Raw genomic sequence first — 18,167 nt, 5'->3', positions numbered from 1 at the left:
AAGCAGGAAAATTGTCAGTTTGGTTCATTCATATTTCCAGTGCCCGGCACAGGACCTGGGACGTAGCAGGTACTCAATAAATGTTTGTCTGAATAAACAAACATATTTTAAATAAATGATGATTTGTAAATGTTTGATTATTTCTTAATAATCAAATATAATATATGCTATGTAATATATGCTCAGGAAAAACATATCGGAAATTTAAGGATTTCATAAATGGTAGCTTCTTTGTATAGAAATAGGTCTATAGGGACTTCCCTGGTGGTCCAGTGGTAAAGAATTCGCCTTCCAATGCAGGGGAGGCAGGTTCGATCCTGCAGCTAGTTCGATCCTTAGCTAGAACTAAGATCCCACATGCCCGGGGAAACTAAGCCCGTGAGCCACAACTACTGAACTCGTGTACCTCAACTACAGAGCCCACATGCCCTGGACCCCACATGCCACAATTAGAGAGAATCCCGCGCGCTGCAATGAAGAGTCCGTGCGTGGCAACGAAGATCCCAACTAAGTCCCAACTAAGACCCGTCACAGCTGAAAGGAAGGAAGGAAGGAAGAAAGGGAGGGAGGGAGGAAGGGAGGGAGGAAGGAAGAACTCTATAGAAAATTGTGGAAGAAATCAGATGTCATGACAGAGAACAGTATCTTTCAGAGATAATCCCATATTGGCATATAAAAACATTAAATTTAATCATACATACAGCACACATAACACAACCCATACCAAAATTTCTACAATTTAGTATCATATGGCTTTCTTTTTTAAAAAAGGAACTAGTTGAAACATAAATTTTTATTAAAGATGAACCTTAAAGGAAGTTAAAATTTATAAAAATTACATTCTAAGTTAAAACAAAGCCAAAAGAAGTAGGTGTTTTATTATGACCAAAACCCCCTGACTTTTTATATTTCTGTAGTTTATAAGGATTATAAACTAGGATCCATTCTAGCAGAACACATTATTTATGCCTTTCTTAAGGCATTTACCATATAATACAGGATTCTTTAAGACATGGACTACCACATTCACCTTTGTGTACAGAGCAGGGTATAGCACATTAGGGACTCAATAAATACAGTTGTCCCTTTGTGTCCACAGATCACAGATGCTCAAGTCTCTTATATGAAATGGCATAGTACAGTTGTCCTTCTGTATCCTCTGATGCAGAAGCCACGAATAAGCAGGACTGACTGTATTTGATAGGTAAATCAAAGATAGAAATTTTCTTTAAAAATATTCCTACCCAGGAACTCCTTCAACCCAAGTCAAGTTTTCAGACCTAGAATAGTTGCTTTGAGATAGGAGAACCAAAAAAAGGTCTTCAATTAATACGCATTTTACTCTAAACGAAGAAAGAAAGGAAAAAAACTTACAGAACACCTCATTACAGGTCATTTGAGCCTATTCACATAATCTGCAAATTCTAGCTGGTAATGTGCAGTTGCTGCTTTATCATGTGATGTCCAGTGACACAAAAAATATAACATCAAATAGTTGTTTGCCAATCCTTCACAGAAGCAGGAGTACATCTCATGAGTTATTATCTTAATTCCCAAAAGTGAGGGAGGGGCAAGATAGGGGTTGGGGATTAATAGGTACAAACTATTATGTATAAAATAAATAAGTTACAGGATGTATTGTACAACACAGGGAATATAGCCAATATTTTATAATAACTAGAGTATAACCTTTAAAAATTGTGAATCACTATGTTGTATACCTGTAACTTATATAATACCGTACATCAACTATATCTCAGTTAAAAATATATTATAAAAATAAAATTAGGGCTTCCCTGGTGGCGCAATGGTTGAGAGTCCGCCTGCCGATGCAGGGGACACGGGTTCGTGCCCCGATCTGGGAAGATCCCACATGCCGCGGAGCGGCTGGGCCCATGAGCCATGGCCGCTGAGCCTGCGCGTCCGGAGCCTGTGCTCCGCAAAGGGAGAGGCCACAACAGTGAGAGGCCCGAGGACCGCAAAAAAAAAAAAAATTAAATTAAATTAAATTGAATTTTTAAAAATCATCAATGAAATTAGTAAAATTTACTTATACAAAACCTAAAGAACTATAGCAAAAGGAATCTGTTTACAAAGCTTTAAGTTTTCCAGAAAATGATATTACTAAATTCAGTATATCAAACAAAATATTTAGACTTCTTTTGGATAAGAAATTCTTATTGTTGAGTGGCCAACTTTGTTTTCTGAACTAGAACAATTCAAGAGAAAGAACATTTTAAACATTACGTTGTTTCCAACATATCTTATCAGTGTTACTAGCAAGCCAATATTCTACTGCCATCTAAAGTAGAAAAAGAGAACTACTGCTTATAGTTAAGACAGAAGACAAATGAATCCTGAAAATGTGATAGAATAAGTCAAATGTTTTCAGTCTATCCTATTCATGTCTCCTGATCTAAACATTTTAAGACCAGATATTTTGCATCCATTTTTTATACTCAAGTTAATTTCTTATTACTTAATATTTACTGTCCAAAACGTATACAGGTGAAGTTTGTTCTTAAACTGACTCAAGTATCAAAAAGATACTACTTTACATACTTTTCTTCATTTGTAAACAAAGGCCAATACCAGATTTTAAAATATCTTACACAGTAAAATTTTTTATCATTATATAATAAATCCAAAAACTCTACTTCAGAGACAAGAAAGCTCAATATTTAAAAGCATTATGGCTTTTTCACAACTGGCTTTTCCACTGCATATATGCCACAAGAGAAATTTCAAAAGAAAAGCTGGTAAAACCATTCTTTGACAACAATAACAAAATCACTAATGGGCAGTGACCTTGAGTCATTTTGTAAACTTGATACCAAATTCACTTTTAAGCCTCTGCTTTTACCATATGTACTTTCCACAAAAGTTTCCAGGTTATTGGGGCTTCCCTGGTGGCACACTGGTTAAGAATCCGCCTGCCAATGCAGGGGACACGGGTTCGAGCCCTGGTCCGGGAAAATCCCAGATGCTGTGGTGCAAATAAACCCATGCACCACAACTACTGAGCCTGCGCTCTAGAGCCTACGAGCCACAATTACTGAAGCCTGCACCACAACTACTGAAGCCCACACGGCCTAGAGCCCTCACACTGCAACTACTGAGCCCATGCGCCACAACTACTGAAGCCCACGCACTCTAGGGCCCGTGTGTCGCAACTACTGAGTCAGTGTGCTGCAACTACTGCATGCCTAGATCCTGTGCTCCACAATAAGAGAAGCCACCGCAATGAGATGCCCGCTCACCGCAATGAAGAGTAGCCCACGCTCACTGCCACTAGAGAAAGTCTGTGAGCAGCAGCGAAGACCTAACACAGCCAGAAGAAAAAAATACATATTCAGAAATATAGAGTCAAATTTTTTAAAAGCCAAATGCAGAAAATTATGTATTGTATGCTCCCCCTTGTTTTTGTTTTTGTTTTTTGTTTTTTGCGGTACACGGGCCTCTCACTGTTGTGGCCTCTCCCGTTGCGGAGCACAGGCTCCGGATGCGCAGGCTCAGCGGCCATGGCTCACGGGCCCAGCCACTCCGCGGCATGTGGGATCCTCCCAGACCGGAGCACGAACCTGTGTCCCCTGCATCAGCAGGCGGACTCTCAATCACTGCCTCACCAGGGAAGCCCCTCCTCCTTGTATTTTAAAAAAGAGAGGAGAGGCTGGTGGTGATGGGGTTGTGGACATTCTACCCCAAATTATGGCACCTTGGCATATTGAATATCTTAAGGTGAAGTAATTTAAGAAAAGGAAGAGGAGGAAAGTCACCCTGACCTCCTCACCAACCTTCTCCCCAAAATAGGTCATAAAACCCTCATGTGAGAGGTGCCCTCACTATACACAGAGGAATGGAACGTCCATTCTTATCTCGCAAAACAAAGGAATGCCAAGAAGAAGCCTACAAACAGGCCTTGCTAAATTCCCTCAGTTTACTACAATTACTTCATATTCCTTAACCTATCCTATTTCTCCATGAACTGTCCACTCTTCACCAAACATATCATAAAATACTCAGGTCTGTTTCTTTGGGTTTTCATTTCCTTCTGAAGGCTCCCTTGTCACATAAAACTTATATTAAACAAATTTGGATACTTCTCGGGGCTTCCCTGGTGGCGCAGTGGTTAAGAATCTGCCTGCCAATGCAGGGGATACGGGTTCTAGCCCTGGTCCGGGAAGACTCCACATGCCACGGAGCAATTAAGCCCGTGCGCCACAACTACTCAGCCTGTGCTCTAGAGCCCACAAGCCACAGCTACGGAAGCCCACGCACCTAGAGCCCATGCTCTGCAACAAGAGAAGCCACTGCAATGAAAAGCCTGTGCACCGCAACGAAGAGTAGCCCCCGCTCACCGCAACTAGAGAAAGCCCACACGCAGAAACGAAGGCAGCCAAAAATAATAAATTAATTAAATAAATTTATTTTTAAAAAAATTTGTACACTTCTCTCCTGTCAATCTGTCTTTGTCAGTTTAAATTTCAGACCTGGCCAGGAATCCCAAGAGAGTCAAGGAAAAACTTCTTCCTTTCCTACATTGGCTAAATATAGGATATTGTCCGTATCAAAACAAAACTCTTGGAAATTAAAAACATGATCTAATGAAAAATTCAATTAAAAGGCTAGAAAGGGGACTTCCCTGGCGGTCCAGTGGTTAAGACTCCACGCTTCCACTGCCGGGGGTGTGGGCTCAATCCCTGGCCGGGGAACTAAGATCCAAATGATGTGTGGTGCAGCCAAAAAAGAAAAGGCTAGAAGGCAAAGTTGAGAAGTCTACCAAACAGTAGAAGAAAAAACAAATAAATGGAAAATAGAGAAAATAAAAGAAAATTTGAGGATTCAGTCTAGAAGGTCTAACATTTGAAAAATCAGAGTGCTAGAAAGAGAATAGAGAAAAAAAGAGATAAGAAAATAACCAACCTAAATGTCCACTGACAGATGAATAAAGAAAATATGGTACATGAAGAAGATATGATACAACGGAATACTACTCAGCCATAAAAAAAAGAACGAAATAATGCCATTTGCATCAACATGGATGCAACTAGAGATTATCATACTAAGTGAAGTAAGTCAGAAAGAGAAAGACAAATACCATATGATATCACTTATATGTAGCATCTAACATGACACAAATGAACCTATCTATGAAGCAGAAACACACTCATAGAGAACAGACTTGTGGTTGGCAAGGGGGAGGGGAGGTGGGGGAGGGATGGACTGGGAGTTTGGGGTTAGTAGATGCAAACTATTACATATAGAATGGGTAGATACCAAGGTCCTACTGTATAGCACAGGGAACTATATTCAATGTCCTGGGATAAACCATAATGGAAAAGAATATAAAAGAGAATGTAGGGCTTCCCTGGTGGCGCAGTGGTTAAGAATCCACCTGCCAATGCACAGGACACGGGTTCGAGCCCTCGTCCAGGAAGATCCCACATGCTGCAGAGCAACTGAGCCCGTGCGCCACAACTATGAGCCTGCACTCTAGAGCCCATGAGTCGCAACTACTGGGCCCATGTGCCACAACTACTGAAGCCTGCGCACCTAGAGCCCATGCTCTGCAACAAGAGAAGCCACCACAATGAGAAGCACGCACACCGCAATGAAGAGTAGCCCCAGCTCACCACAGCTAGAGAAAGCCCGCACGCAGCAACGAAGACCCAAAGCAGCTAAAAATAAAATAAATAAATTTATTTAAAAAAAGAATGTATATATATATATACACACACACACATATATGTATGTATAACTGAGTCACTTTGCTGTACAGCAGAAATTAACACAACATTGTAAAACAACTATACTTCAATTAAATAAAAAAGAAAATAAAGTAGAAATACAACTTTTCCCAGAACTAAAGGGTCATGAGTCTCCAGATTGAAAGGGCACACAATAGCCCAAAGAATGAAATGAAAATCATACATCAGTGACATTCGAGGAAATAAAGGATAAAGAGAAAATCCTAAAAGCTTCCAGAGAGAGAAAAAGACAAGTCACATTCAATGAAACAATGCCTTCAAAACTGTGACTCAATTATTCACAACCTAGAAATATCTTCTCAGCCAAACTAGCAATTAAGTGTGAGACTAGAATAAATATATCTTTTATGACTTAAAAAGAAAGAAATTACCTCTCATATATCCTTTCTTAAGGAGCTACTTGAGAACATGCTTCAGGATCTGAGAAGAGGCACAGTAAGTAAGCTGAGCCCCCGTGAGAAGATGGCTACTACAGCACACATCTTGGTCTGGTCAAGAGACACTCTGACAGCCAATACGGTCCCAAAGATCAAGGCAAGAAACTGAAAATTAGGTCCCAGAGCAGCCATATACTCATCCAGGAAAGACATTATCATGACTTTCATCAGCCATATTCATGAGAAACCTCAACCTTGGGACCAGGGCTACACAACTAGGGGAAGTTAGTTCTGTGCTGTTTCTATCTTTTCTTTTTAGTCCACTATATCTAAAAAGTAAGACTGGGACTTCCCTGGTTTTCCAATGGTTAAGAATCCATCTTGCAATGAAGGGGATGCCAGTTCAATCCCTGGTCGGGGAACTAAGATCCCACATACTGCGGGGCAACTAAGCCCACGTGCCACAACTAGAGAGCCAGAGAGCCGCAACTACAGAGCCCACGCACTCTGGACCCCATGTGCCACAACTAGAAAGGAGCCTGCACACCACAACGAAGAGCCCACATGCCGCAACTAAGACCCAATGCAGCCAAAATTTTTAAAAAGTAGGACTTTTCCCCCCTTTTCTCTTTCTTTGTTCACGCTGTCATGTGGGCTAGGAGCTACTCTAAACTGCCTATAATTTACTTAAGTTGACACAGAGTACTCTGTGACTGCCTTTTCCAAATACCCCTAACCATTAGCTTAATGCCTATATTCTCCTGGAGCTATCTGATCCACTGGGGCAGGGACTACAGCTGTGATGTTTATTGCACTATCCCAAGCATAATGCATGGTATATAATTAAGATGCTTAGGGAAGCCAGGTGGTGCCCGGGTTGGGCACCCCCCCCCATCTCCCAGAGGCCACTGAATCCCATCAAGTCTAAATTTGTTGAAATTTCTTGTTGGCCAATGACCAACTCTTTCCAAGCTGAGTTTTCTTCAGTGTTACACAGGCCTAAGTATCTGTACGCTGTCTTTTATTTTACGTTTTAGGAGTCAGGTGAAGTAAATATAGAATATCTTCAATTAGTACCTCTAACAGAATTTCAATTATTTTTTAATACTTGCTGCTTAATGAAGATGGATTTACTACTGCCCACCACGGGCCAAGCACTTCGTGAGGTTCTGGAGGATTTGTAAAAAGGACAACCAAGATGTATTGAAAATTTTACTACACTGGAGGAGTAACGTAAACCATTTAGTTGGTGATGTTCCTTTCGTGGACTTGCTTACCGGCTCTAAATTAAATGAACACATTAAACACAATGGTGAAAATACCAATTAAAAAAGTCTACTCTCGGGCTTCCCTGGTGGCGCAGTGGTTGAGAGTCTGCCTGCCGATGCAGGGGACACGGGTTCGTGCCCCGGTCCAGGAAGATCCCACATGCTGCTGAGCGGCTGGGCCTGTGAGCCATGGCCGCTCAGCCTGCGCGTCCGGAGCCTATGCTCCGCAGCGGGAGAGGCCACAACAGTGAGAGGCCCGCGTACCGAAAAAAAAAAAAAGTCTACTCTCCATTAAAAAAATATGTATGCTTAATAAATATTTGTTGGATGAATAAATATACAAAAATATTAATAATGGTCATGTCAGCAGATGATAGTGTGTGTTTTTACACATTTCAAATTTCTATACTTTCTTTAATAAAGTTAAATAATATTTACAATACAAATTATTAAGAGAAAGCATATAGGTAGCTGAATGTTTGCAAAATTAAAAATTAAATTAAATCCAGCATACGTCACATGACCTATCCCCATTATAAGATATACAAAAACTGTATTACCACAGGTCTTTCCTTTCCAGTCAATCTAATTCTCAAAAAAATTATAAATTTTCATAGCTTCAAGAGAAGAGACAAAACCAGGTATTTAAAATACAAATATTTCAGGACTTCCGTGGTGATGCAGTGGTTAAGAATCCTCCTGTCAATGCAGGGAACATGGGTTCGATCCTTGGTCCGGGAAGATCCCACATGCCGCGAAGCAACTAAGTCCATGCACCACAACTACTGAGCCTGCGCTCTAGAGCCCATGAGCCACAACTACTGAGACCGCATGCCACAACCACTGAAGCCCGCGTGCCTAGAGCCCGTGCTCCACAACAAGAGAAGCCACTGCAATGAGAAGCCCACGCACCACAATGAAGAGTAGCCCCAACTCGCCACAACTAGAGAAAGCCCGAGCGGAGCAATGAAGACCCAATGCAGCCAAATATAAATAAATAAAATTTTTTTTTGTTTCTTTTTTTTTTTTTGTGGTATGCAGGCCTCTCACTGTCGTGGCCTCTCCCGTTGCAGAGCACAGGCTCCGGACGCGCAGCCTCAGCGGCCATGGCTCACGGGCCCAGCCACTCCGCGCCATGTGGGATCCTCCCGGACCGGGGCACGAACCCGTGTCCCCTGCATCGGCAGGCGGACTCTCAACCACTGCGCCACCAGGGAAGCCCTAAAATAAATATTTAAAATAAATAAAATAAATAAAATACAAATATTTCTTAGTCTTTTACTACTTTAAATCTTAATATATGTTACTGATATTATTTTCTCAAATAAATTTAAACCAGTTTTCATATGTTGACAGTAAAAACTCGATTCTCAAGTTTACATTAAATTTTATATTATTTTAAATTACATTAATAAACACAAATTTTACATCCTCTGAATATGAAGAAAAATTCCAAGTTCAAATTATAACCATGTTTTACCAAGAACACACACTGAGTACTACAGAATTATTAAAGCTTTTTTTTTTTTTTTGCGGTACGCGGGCCTCTCACTGCTGTGGCCTCTCCCGTTGCGGAGCACAGGCTCCGGACGCGCAGGCTCAGCGGCCATGGCTCACGGGCCCAGCCGCTCCGCGGCATGTGGGATCTTCCCGGACCGGGGCACGAACCCGCGTCCCCTGCATCGGCAGGCGGACTCTCAACCACTGCGCCACCAGGGAAGCCCAAAGCTTATTTTTTATTTACCACAAACCTCATGAGCATAAAGAACAAACTAGTGAAATTCCTCAAGAGGACATAAGAGCAAATCCCTATTTCCTAAATATTCCTATTTTAGATTTGAGTCAAGTAACCAACTTATAATTTACATACAATGTTGTTTGCAAATACCAAACATTATGAATTTAAGAACATTCTGAAACAGGGGTCGGCAAACTTTTTGTGTAAAGGTTCAGACAGTAAATATCTTAGGCTTTGAAGGCCACAAGATCTTTGTCACAACCACTCAACTCTGTTATTACAGTGGTGAAAGCTGTCATAGGCAAGATGAAAATAAATGAGCATGTGGCCATGTTCCAATAAAAATGTATTTATAAAAAACGGATTGCAGGCCAGATTCTCCCAGGGGCCATAGTTCGCTGACCCCTGATTATACCTTCCAGAGTATTATACCTTCCAGCTCTCCCCATACAGAAATAGTGTTGGTTTTCTCTCTGTGCTTACCTTTTCAATGGCAATCTCCACATTTAAGCACTATCCATTCATTCACATTTTCTACAGATTTTTACTAAGTGCATATCACATGCCAGAAACAGTTTTAGGTGTTAGTGATAAAAAAGGAAAAAATAATAATAAAGTCTTGCCTTCTTAATGCTTACATTATAATAGGGGAGTCAACAAATAAACAAGCTAATAAGTACATAACTTCAGTTAGTGCTAAGTATGAAGATAAGCAAAGCAGGGCAAAAAGAGTGGGGAGGAAGGGTGAGGCTCTTTGTATAGATCAGGGAAGACCTCATAGGAAATCACTTTTAAGTAGAAAATGAATGAAGTAATGAACAATCCATGTGAATATCTGGGGGAAAAGCACTGCAGGCATATGGACAACTACCTGCAAAGGTCCTAAAGAAATTCAGAAAGCACCTACCAGGTTTAAATAAAGACAAGATTAGTATGGCTGGAATAAGACAATGAGATCAGAGAAACAGGTAAGGGGGAGATCACAAGGACTTGAAGGCTATGGTAAAAGGACTGGATCTTATTTGAAGTTTGAGGTGAAGCCATGAATATGGAATGGTTGAAAGCACGAGAGTTAGTAGGTATGATGTATGTTTTAAAAAGATCACTGGTTTATTTGTCAATTATATCTCAATAAAGTTGGGGGAAAAAAGAGGTTCACTGGTAGCTGTGCTGAGAATAGACTAGGAGGCAGAAGTGGATTAGGAAGGCCAATCCATAGGCTGTCACATGTATTTGTAGACTTCTAAAACAGGATCTAGGGACCTCCCTGGTGGTCCAGTGGGTAAGACTCCACACTCCCAATGCAGGGGGCCCGGGTTCAATCCCTGGTCAGGGAACTAGATCCCACATGCATGCTGCAACTAAGAGTTCACATGTTGCAACTAAAGATCCCGCACACTGCAATGAAGATCCCGTGTGCTGCAACTAAGACCCGGCACAGCCTAAATAAATAAATAATAAATAAATATAAATAAATAAATAAAATAAGATCTAAACATTTTAAAATTTTAAATTATAGAGAAAATAGTATAAAATAAATAAGCAACAAGGATAGATTATACAGCACAGGGAAATACAGCCATTATTTTGTACGAACTTTAAATGGAGTATAATCTATAAAAATATTGAATTGCTATGCTGTATACCTGAAACATATATTGTAAATCAACTATAGTTCAATTAAAAAAAAAAAAGGAGGGCTTCCCTGGTGGCGCACTGGTTAAGAATCCATGGGTTCGATCCCTGGTCTGGGAAGATCCCACATGCTGCGGAGCAACTAAGCCCGTGTGCCACAACTACTGAGCCTGTGCTCTAGAGCCCGCAAGCCACAACTACTGAAGCCTGTGCACCTAGAGCCTGTGTTCCACAACAAGAGAAGCCACCGCAATAAGAAGCCCACGCACTGCAACGAAGAGTAGCCCCTGCTCACTGCAACTAGAAAAAGCCTGCGTGCCAGCAACAAGGACCCAATGCAGCCAAAAGTAAGATAAATAAAATAAAATTTTTAAAAAAGGAAAAAAAATTATAGAGGGAAAGAGAAATGGAAAAATTAACATTTGATTGACAGAACTGAATAAAGAATTATATCAACAATAGACCCAAAAAATTCAATAGAATTTTCATCAAAAATTTTTGTTTAGGGACTTCCCTAGTGGTCCAGTAGGTAAGACTCTGCACTCCCAATACAGGGGCCCGAGTTCGAACCCTGGTCGGGGAACTAGATCCCGCATGCATGTTGCAACTAAAGAGCCTGCATGCCACAACTAAGACCCGGCGGAGCCTAAATAAATAAATAAATATTTTTTTAAAAAATTTTTGTTTAACATGAGATTTCAGTGATGAAATATAATATCATCACCAACAGAGGGCAGTAGTGAATACAGAACATAAGTGTACAAACTGTGATCCAGCTTCATAGTTAAAGATCCTTCTCTAGAATTCTAGTAAACTAGAATTAAGGAGCATACCCACAAGGTTAACAGCAGGAGCAAGAAATAGAGAGTATGCAAACACATATCTATGAGAAGTTGAAATTACAAATGTGAGCAAAAAAATAATTAGCTAAAAACGGCAGAGTAGGACTTCCCTGGTGGACCAGTGGGTAAGACTCCCAGCTCCCAATGCAGGGGGCCTGGGTTCGATCCCTGGTTGGGGAATTAGATTCCACATGCATGCCACAACTAAAAAGAGCCCACATGCCACAACTAAAGATCCTTCATGCGGCAGCTAAAGATCCCACATGCCGTGATCCCACAACTAAAGGTCACGCATGCCCCAACTAAAACCTGGCACAGACTAAATAAATAAATAAATATTTTTTTTTAAAAGGCAGAGTATTTATATAGGATGTCATTTCCCTAACTAAACACACCACTCTCAATTCACTGATTTCACTGCTTCACAGGAGATACCAAAAAATAAAACTAAAGCAAGTGAACAGTTAGCTTCACGTATCTATGAGCAGATGAAGGGTTTGTCCTTTTGTGATCAACAGGCAAAGCTACAGAGGGTCAATATCCCAGCCAAGTAAGGTAGAAAAGCTCCAGTTCAAGTGGAAAACAGGGACCAGTACAAATGTGAGCAATCAGTACACTACACACAGGCAAGGAACGTGAAGATTAGAGGGAAAGGCTACAGCTCAGGAAGCACCTGAACTTGAAACACGGGCTATGAATAAATGAATGCAGGCAGCTGGCAATAAGGAGATTATTAATGTGTACCCACTGCCCATTCCCTGCCGGGAGTTACATATCCCTCCTTCCCTTTCCTCCTATCCCTGTTGTCCCTTTTCATTTTCACTCTCTTTATAGAACTTGATGTTCTGTGGATGATTGAAAGGTATGGCCACCAAATGACAATTGAGGTACTACTCCATTTTTATCCTCAGTTTTTTTCCCTCTGCTTAGACTCCTACATTTTTCTCTTTAGTATTTTTCTCACTGCTTTTATTCTAGCCTGCATGTTGAATTCAAGATTGTTGAGACTCCACAGACAAAAGAAAAAACTGTTTTGACCTGTGCTCTCATCAATACGTAAAAACACATACCCTGCTCACTTCATACTCATTAGTATGACTACTATCAAAACACACACACACACACACACACACACACACACACACACACACACACACACAGAGAAAATAACTGGTAAGGATGTGAAGAAATTGGAATTCTTGTACACTGTTGGTGGGAATGTAAAATGACACAGCTGCTGTTGAAAACAGAATGGCAGTTCCTCAAAAAATTAAAAACAGAATTACCATATGATCCAGCATTCCCACTTCTGGGTATATACCCAAAAGAATTGAAAGCAGGGTTTGAAAGCAGTATTTGTACACCCATGTTCATAGCAACATTATTCACAATAGCTAAAACAAGGAAGCAACCCAAGTGTCCACTGACAGGTGAATGGATAAGCAAAATATGGTATATACATACAATGGACTATTATTCAGCCTTAAAAAGTAAGGAATTTCTGACATATACCACAACATGGATGAACCTTAAAGACATTATGCTGAATGAAATAAGACAGTCACCATAAAGACAAATACTGTATGATTCCACCTATATGAGATACTTAGAGTAGTCAAAATCATAGAGACAGAAAGTAGAAGGGTGGGGGAGTGGTTTATAGGGAGTCACTGTTTAATGGTACAGAGTTTCAGTTTTACAAGATGAAAAGAGTTATAGATACAGGTGGTTGTGATGGATGCACAATACTATGAATGTATTTAATACCAATGAACTGCATACTTTAAAATGGTTAAGGTGATAAATTTTATGTTTTATGTACTTTACCAAAATTTTTTTAATTGAAGGGAAAAAAAATACCCTGTTAAAAATGCAGGAGTAAAGGTTAGTAGGAATAAAAAAGTTGGTTCACTTTTTCTTGCCTCCTACACCAATACTCTACATTGGGTATGGCCATGCATTGGTCAAGTTGAGCTATTCACCATTTCTTGAAGCTGCTCCACATTTTCCTGCCCCACCTCAGCTATATTCTTAGCCTAAATGCCCTATGTGGCTGCCCTTCATTTCAGTCTAAAACACTCTACACGTTCTTCAAGCACAACAAAAACGGGGCTTCCCTGGTGGCGCAGTGGTTAAGAATCTGCCTGCCAATGCAGGGAACACGGGTGCGAGCCCTGGTCCGGGAAGATCCCACATATCACGGAGCAACTAAGCCCGTGCTCCACAACTACTGCGCCTGTGCTCTAGAGCCCGCGAGCCACAACTACTGAGCCTGCGCACCACAAATACTGAAGCCGACGCGCCTAGAGCCCGTGCTCCGCAACAAGAGAAGCCACCGCAGCGACAAGCCCGCGCACCGCAACAAAGCGTAGCCCCCGCTCGCCGCAACTAGAGAAAGCCTGCATGCAGCAACAACGACCCAATGCAGCTTTAAATAAATAATTAATTATTTGGGGGAAAAAAACCAACAAAAATGGCATCTCCATCTGCCAGAAGGAACTAATATCTCTTTTCTGTCCACAGTAGTCCACTCAGACCTCTATTTCCAAATGCTACAGCACCCTTGCATCATGTTTATTTGTGTATGTTCTCTTTTATTGCAGCTAGACATTCCATCTCTGCTTTTTGTTTAAAAATCATGTTTGCTTTTTATGTTTCCATAAGAATTAGAGAGATGTTTTATCCCTCAGTGTTGCTTATAAGGTAAACGAAGATTGGAACTAGATGTTATCTTGAGCCCATAGTTTCAGCCTTAAGTCAAACAATCAAAGGCTATTTCCCTTGGTACCTCAGACCAGCAGCTGTGCAGAAGCTGTGCTGCCAGGCACAGGTAAATCTTCTATTCTACTCCCAATACTAAAAGAACCATGCTACTCAAAAACCACTCAGAAAACTTAAGTATTCTAGCCTCGGGCAGAGGACTGAGAATAGTGAGAGCAAGACCTAGATATTATTTAGCAATGTATTTTAAAGAAAATAAGAGAGAGAGTTTCTAGACAATCTTTTCTCGCAGTATACTGCAATTTTTATCTCATAACAAAAGAATCAAAATACGGGCCACCTAGAGAGAAGTAGCCCCCAATATTTAGAAATCCTAAGACATTGCCTACACAAGTGCTGTTCTTACTTTTTGGCCTGCAGTCCCTTATCCTCATCCCCTGTAGACCTAGCAAACACTTCAGAAACTCAGGTAAGATGTCAAATTCTCCAGGAAACCTTTTCTGACCACTCAAAGGGTAATATTTGATAGAAATACAAGGTATTCACTAGTGATTTATGATATCAACTAAAATTACTTAGAATGTCTAGAATCACATATGAGATATTACTCCTTACATTTCTATGAGACAATCCATTTACTTTCTGTGAAATAATTGCTTTGTTTCTTTTGTCCAGATTCAAATCCTCTAAGCAAAAGCAGTTTTGAAAAGAGAAACATAGGAGACTTCCCTGGTGGTCCAGTGGTTAAGACTTCACCTCCTAATGCAGGGGATGAGGGTTCAATCCCTGGTTAGGAGCTAAGATCCCACATGCCTCGTGGACAAAAAACCAAAACATAAAACAGAAGCAATATTGTAACAAATTCATAACCATAATTCAAAAAGAGACATGTACTACAATGTTCACTGCAGCACTATTTACAATAGCCAGGACATGGAAGCAACCTAAGTGTCCACTGACGGATGAATGGATAAAGTAGATGTGGCACATGTATACAATGGAATATTACTCACCCTTAAAAAAGAAACGAAACTGAGTTATTTGTAGTGAGGTGGATGGACCTAGAATCTGTCATACAGAGTGAAGTAAGTCAGAAAGAGAAAAACAAATACTGTATGGTAACACATATATACGGAATCTAAAAAAAAAATGGTTCTGATGAACCTAGGGGCAGGACAGGAATAAAGACGCAGACGTAGAGAATGGACTTGAGGACTAGGGGGTGGGGGGCTGGGGGGAAGGGGAAGCTGGGACAAAGTGAGAGAGTGACATGGACATATATACACTACCAAATGTAAAATAGCCAGTGGGAAGCAGCCGCATAGCACAGGGAGATCAGCTCGGTGCTTTGTGACCAACTAGAGGGGTGGAATAGGGAGGATGAGGGGGAGGTTCAAGACGGAGGGGATATGGGGATATATGTATACATACAGCTGATTCACTTTGTTATATAGCAGGAACTAACACAGTATTGTAAAGCAATTATACTCCAATAAAGATGTAAAAATATACATATATTGTAACAAATTCAATAAAGACTTTAAAAATGGTCCATAACAACAAAATCTTTTAAAAAAATAAATAACTGCCTTTTTAAGGTATCATAAGCAATTTTGAAACATAGTAACTGCAAAAGGATAACAGATGAAATATCAACACTGACTTTAATCAAAGTGTAATGCTTAGGCTAAATGCTTAGACTCCTTGAGCCTGTTTCCTAATCTTTAAAATGGGTGTACACCACATAAGGTTTTTGCAAGAAACAAATTAAATAAAATATAACATGTCTAACAGAGTTCCTAACACATAGGAGGCCCACAAAAATAATTTTTACAGGTTATCTCTAGAGTACACTTAATTACTAGATTCAGTCCTATCACTAGTTCTTAGTCTAAACCAGTGTTGCCCAATATGGTAGCCATTAGCCACAAGTGACTGTTGAGCACTTGGAATGTGACTAGTCCAAACTGACATGTGCTTTAAGTGTAAAATACTCACCAGATTTCAAAGACTTAGTGAAAAAAATAATCTAAAAATCTCATTAATATTTTGTATATTGATTACACGTGAAGAGACAATACTTTGGATATACTAGGTTAAACAAAATGTTAAAATTAATTTCACTTTTTTCTTTTTACTTTTTTAATGTGGCTACTAGAAATTGTAAAAATTGCATGTCTGGCTCTCATTACATTTCTATTGGACAGGCTGAGCTACTCTTTGACTTCAAGCTAGTGAACGTGCTCTCTTAACCATACAGTGGACTGCTTTGGTTGGGGTTCACTCCGGCTAACCCACCCCTTATCCCGGCATACACATGATCACTTTAACATTCTTGAACACTTCCACGGCCTGGGAAAGCTGATAGCTTGATCGCTCTTAATTTTAAAAAGTATGGAGCGCACAGATCCGCCGAGGCAACTCGAAATCGTAACCTACACAAGAGAGAAGTGTCTGTAGACAAAACCCAAGTTTTCTCCGGTGGGTGTCGGTCAGCACTGCTGCGGGGAGCCCTAAGAAAGTGAGAAAAGGGACAGAGCGAGTGCAGGGGATCTGAAGGAGCGTAATGTGGAGCCCCTGGAGCGGAGATCTGAGGAGGGAAGCCTTTCAGCTTCTGGGGTGACGAGTCGGAGGGCGGCGGGGAAGAGATTCGACTCCGCGGCGGAGGCTGCAGGGAGTAGCGGTACCTTAAGAATCCCCTTCATCTTCGCCATAAAGGGGCGGAACTCCTCAGGTGGCACCTCCGGATAGAGCTGACTCCGCAGCAGCTCCTCCGTGATGCCCGGGTGCCCATGGAAAGCGTCCTGAGCCAGGCCGCTCAGCAACCCGCTCAGCGGCTTAGCGCCCTCAAGCTCGCCCGCCATAGTTGGCGGAGGCCCCGCCCCCCAACAGCTGAGCGTGGCCCCGCCACGGCAGCCGATATGGGCCTAAACAGCTGGACAAAGGCGCGAGAGGAAAGTGGCGGCGGAGTTCCAGCAGGGGTCGGTGTTGGCCCCTCCCAGCTCTGCAAAACCCAACCCTTAGGTTTGCCACCGCGGAGCTATCAATCCATTAAGTTCCATACCGCTCACTTTGCTTCCGCTTATTTCCTTCATCACTCCAGGGGCTTGTCGAAGAAAAAAATTGCTCAATGGAGATTACTTTAGACGGAGTAGCATCCTATGCGGGTGGCAGTTTAACTTTCGGATGGCTGTATCTCACTGCAAGCTTTGCCAATCCATTAACTGAATAGCATCTATCACTCAAATCTGACCTCTGCCTAATCCTTACCTGTGCACCTTTGTCCACGAAAAATTTAACTATACCCTGGTAATATGTTTTTTTGGGTTGTTAATTGCCTTTTTACATACATGTGTGTTGTCTTTCCAGCTAGATTAGTGGCTCTGATCCAATGTTCCTTTCTATAACATATATGTTGTTAACACTTTCTTTACTATCCTAAAATAAAGTGCATAGATAATATAACTTCTTACCCATATAATTTCCAAAAATCAATATATTATTCACCAATAAAAAGGAATGAGTTACTGATACATGCTGCAACATGGATGAGCCTTAAAAACATGCTAAGTGAAAGAAGACAAACAGAAAGGGCCAGATATTGTATGATCCCATTGATATGAAATGTGCAGAACAGTCAAATCTATATACACAGAAAGTAGATTAATGGTTGCCAGCAACTGGAGGAGTGGGGAATGGAGAGTGACTGTTAATGGGTTTCTTTTGGGGATGATGAAAGTGTTCTAGAATTAGATAGTGGCTATGATTGTACAACTTTGTGAATATACTAAATCCACTGAATTGTACACTTTAAAAGA

General features: G+C 40.9%; 1 protein-coding gene across 3 annotated transcripts in view; it reads right to left on the bottom strand.

Moving 5' to 3' along the window:
- COMMD1 (copper metabolism domain containing 1) overlaps positions 1–17,237 on the bottom strand; it is a 151,168-nt gene extending 133,931 nt beyond the window's left edge. For 2 of the 3 annotated variants that reach the window (XM_027131797.1, XM_027131799.1), the window contains exon 1: positions 17,037–17,229. In XM_027131797.1, the coding sequence (XP_026987598.1) occupies positions 17,037–17,213 (177 nt within the window). In that variant the 5' untranslated portion in view covers positions 17,214–17,229. Of the gene's footprint in view, positions 1–17,036 lie in introns of all 3 variants that reach the window. The other variant, XM_027131798.1, reaches the window with a different exon arrangement.
- Between the last annotated feature and the right edge of the window lie 930 nt (positions 17,238–18,167).

Source organism: Aethalodelphis obliquidens, unplaced genomic scaffold, assembly GCF_003676395.1.
Source record: "Aethalodelphis obliquidens isolate GAN/ISIS:26980383/991018 unplaced genomic scaffold, ASM367639v1 scaffold40, whole genome shotgun sequence".
Lineage (NCBI taxonomy): Eukaryota > Metazoa > Chordata > Mammalia > Artiodactyla > Delphinidae > Aethalodelphis > Aethalodelphis obliquidens.
The sequence above is the reverse complement of the archived record's forward strand: the minus strand, read 5'-3'. Positions and strand labels throughout refer to the sequence as shown.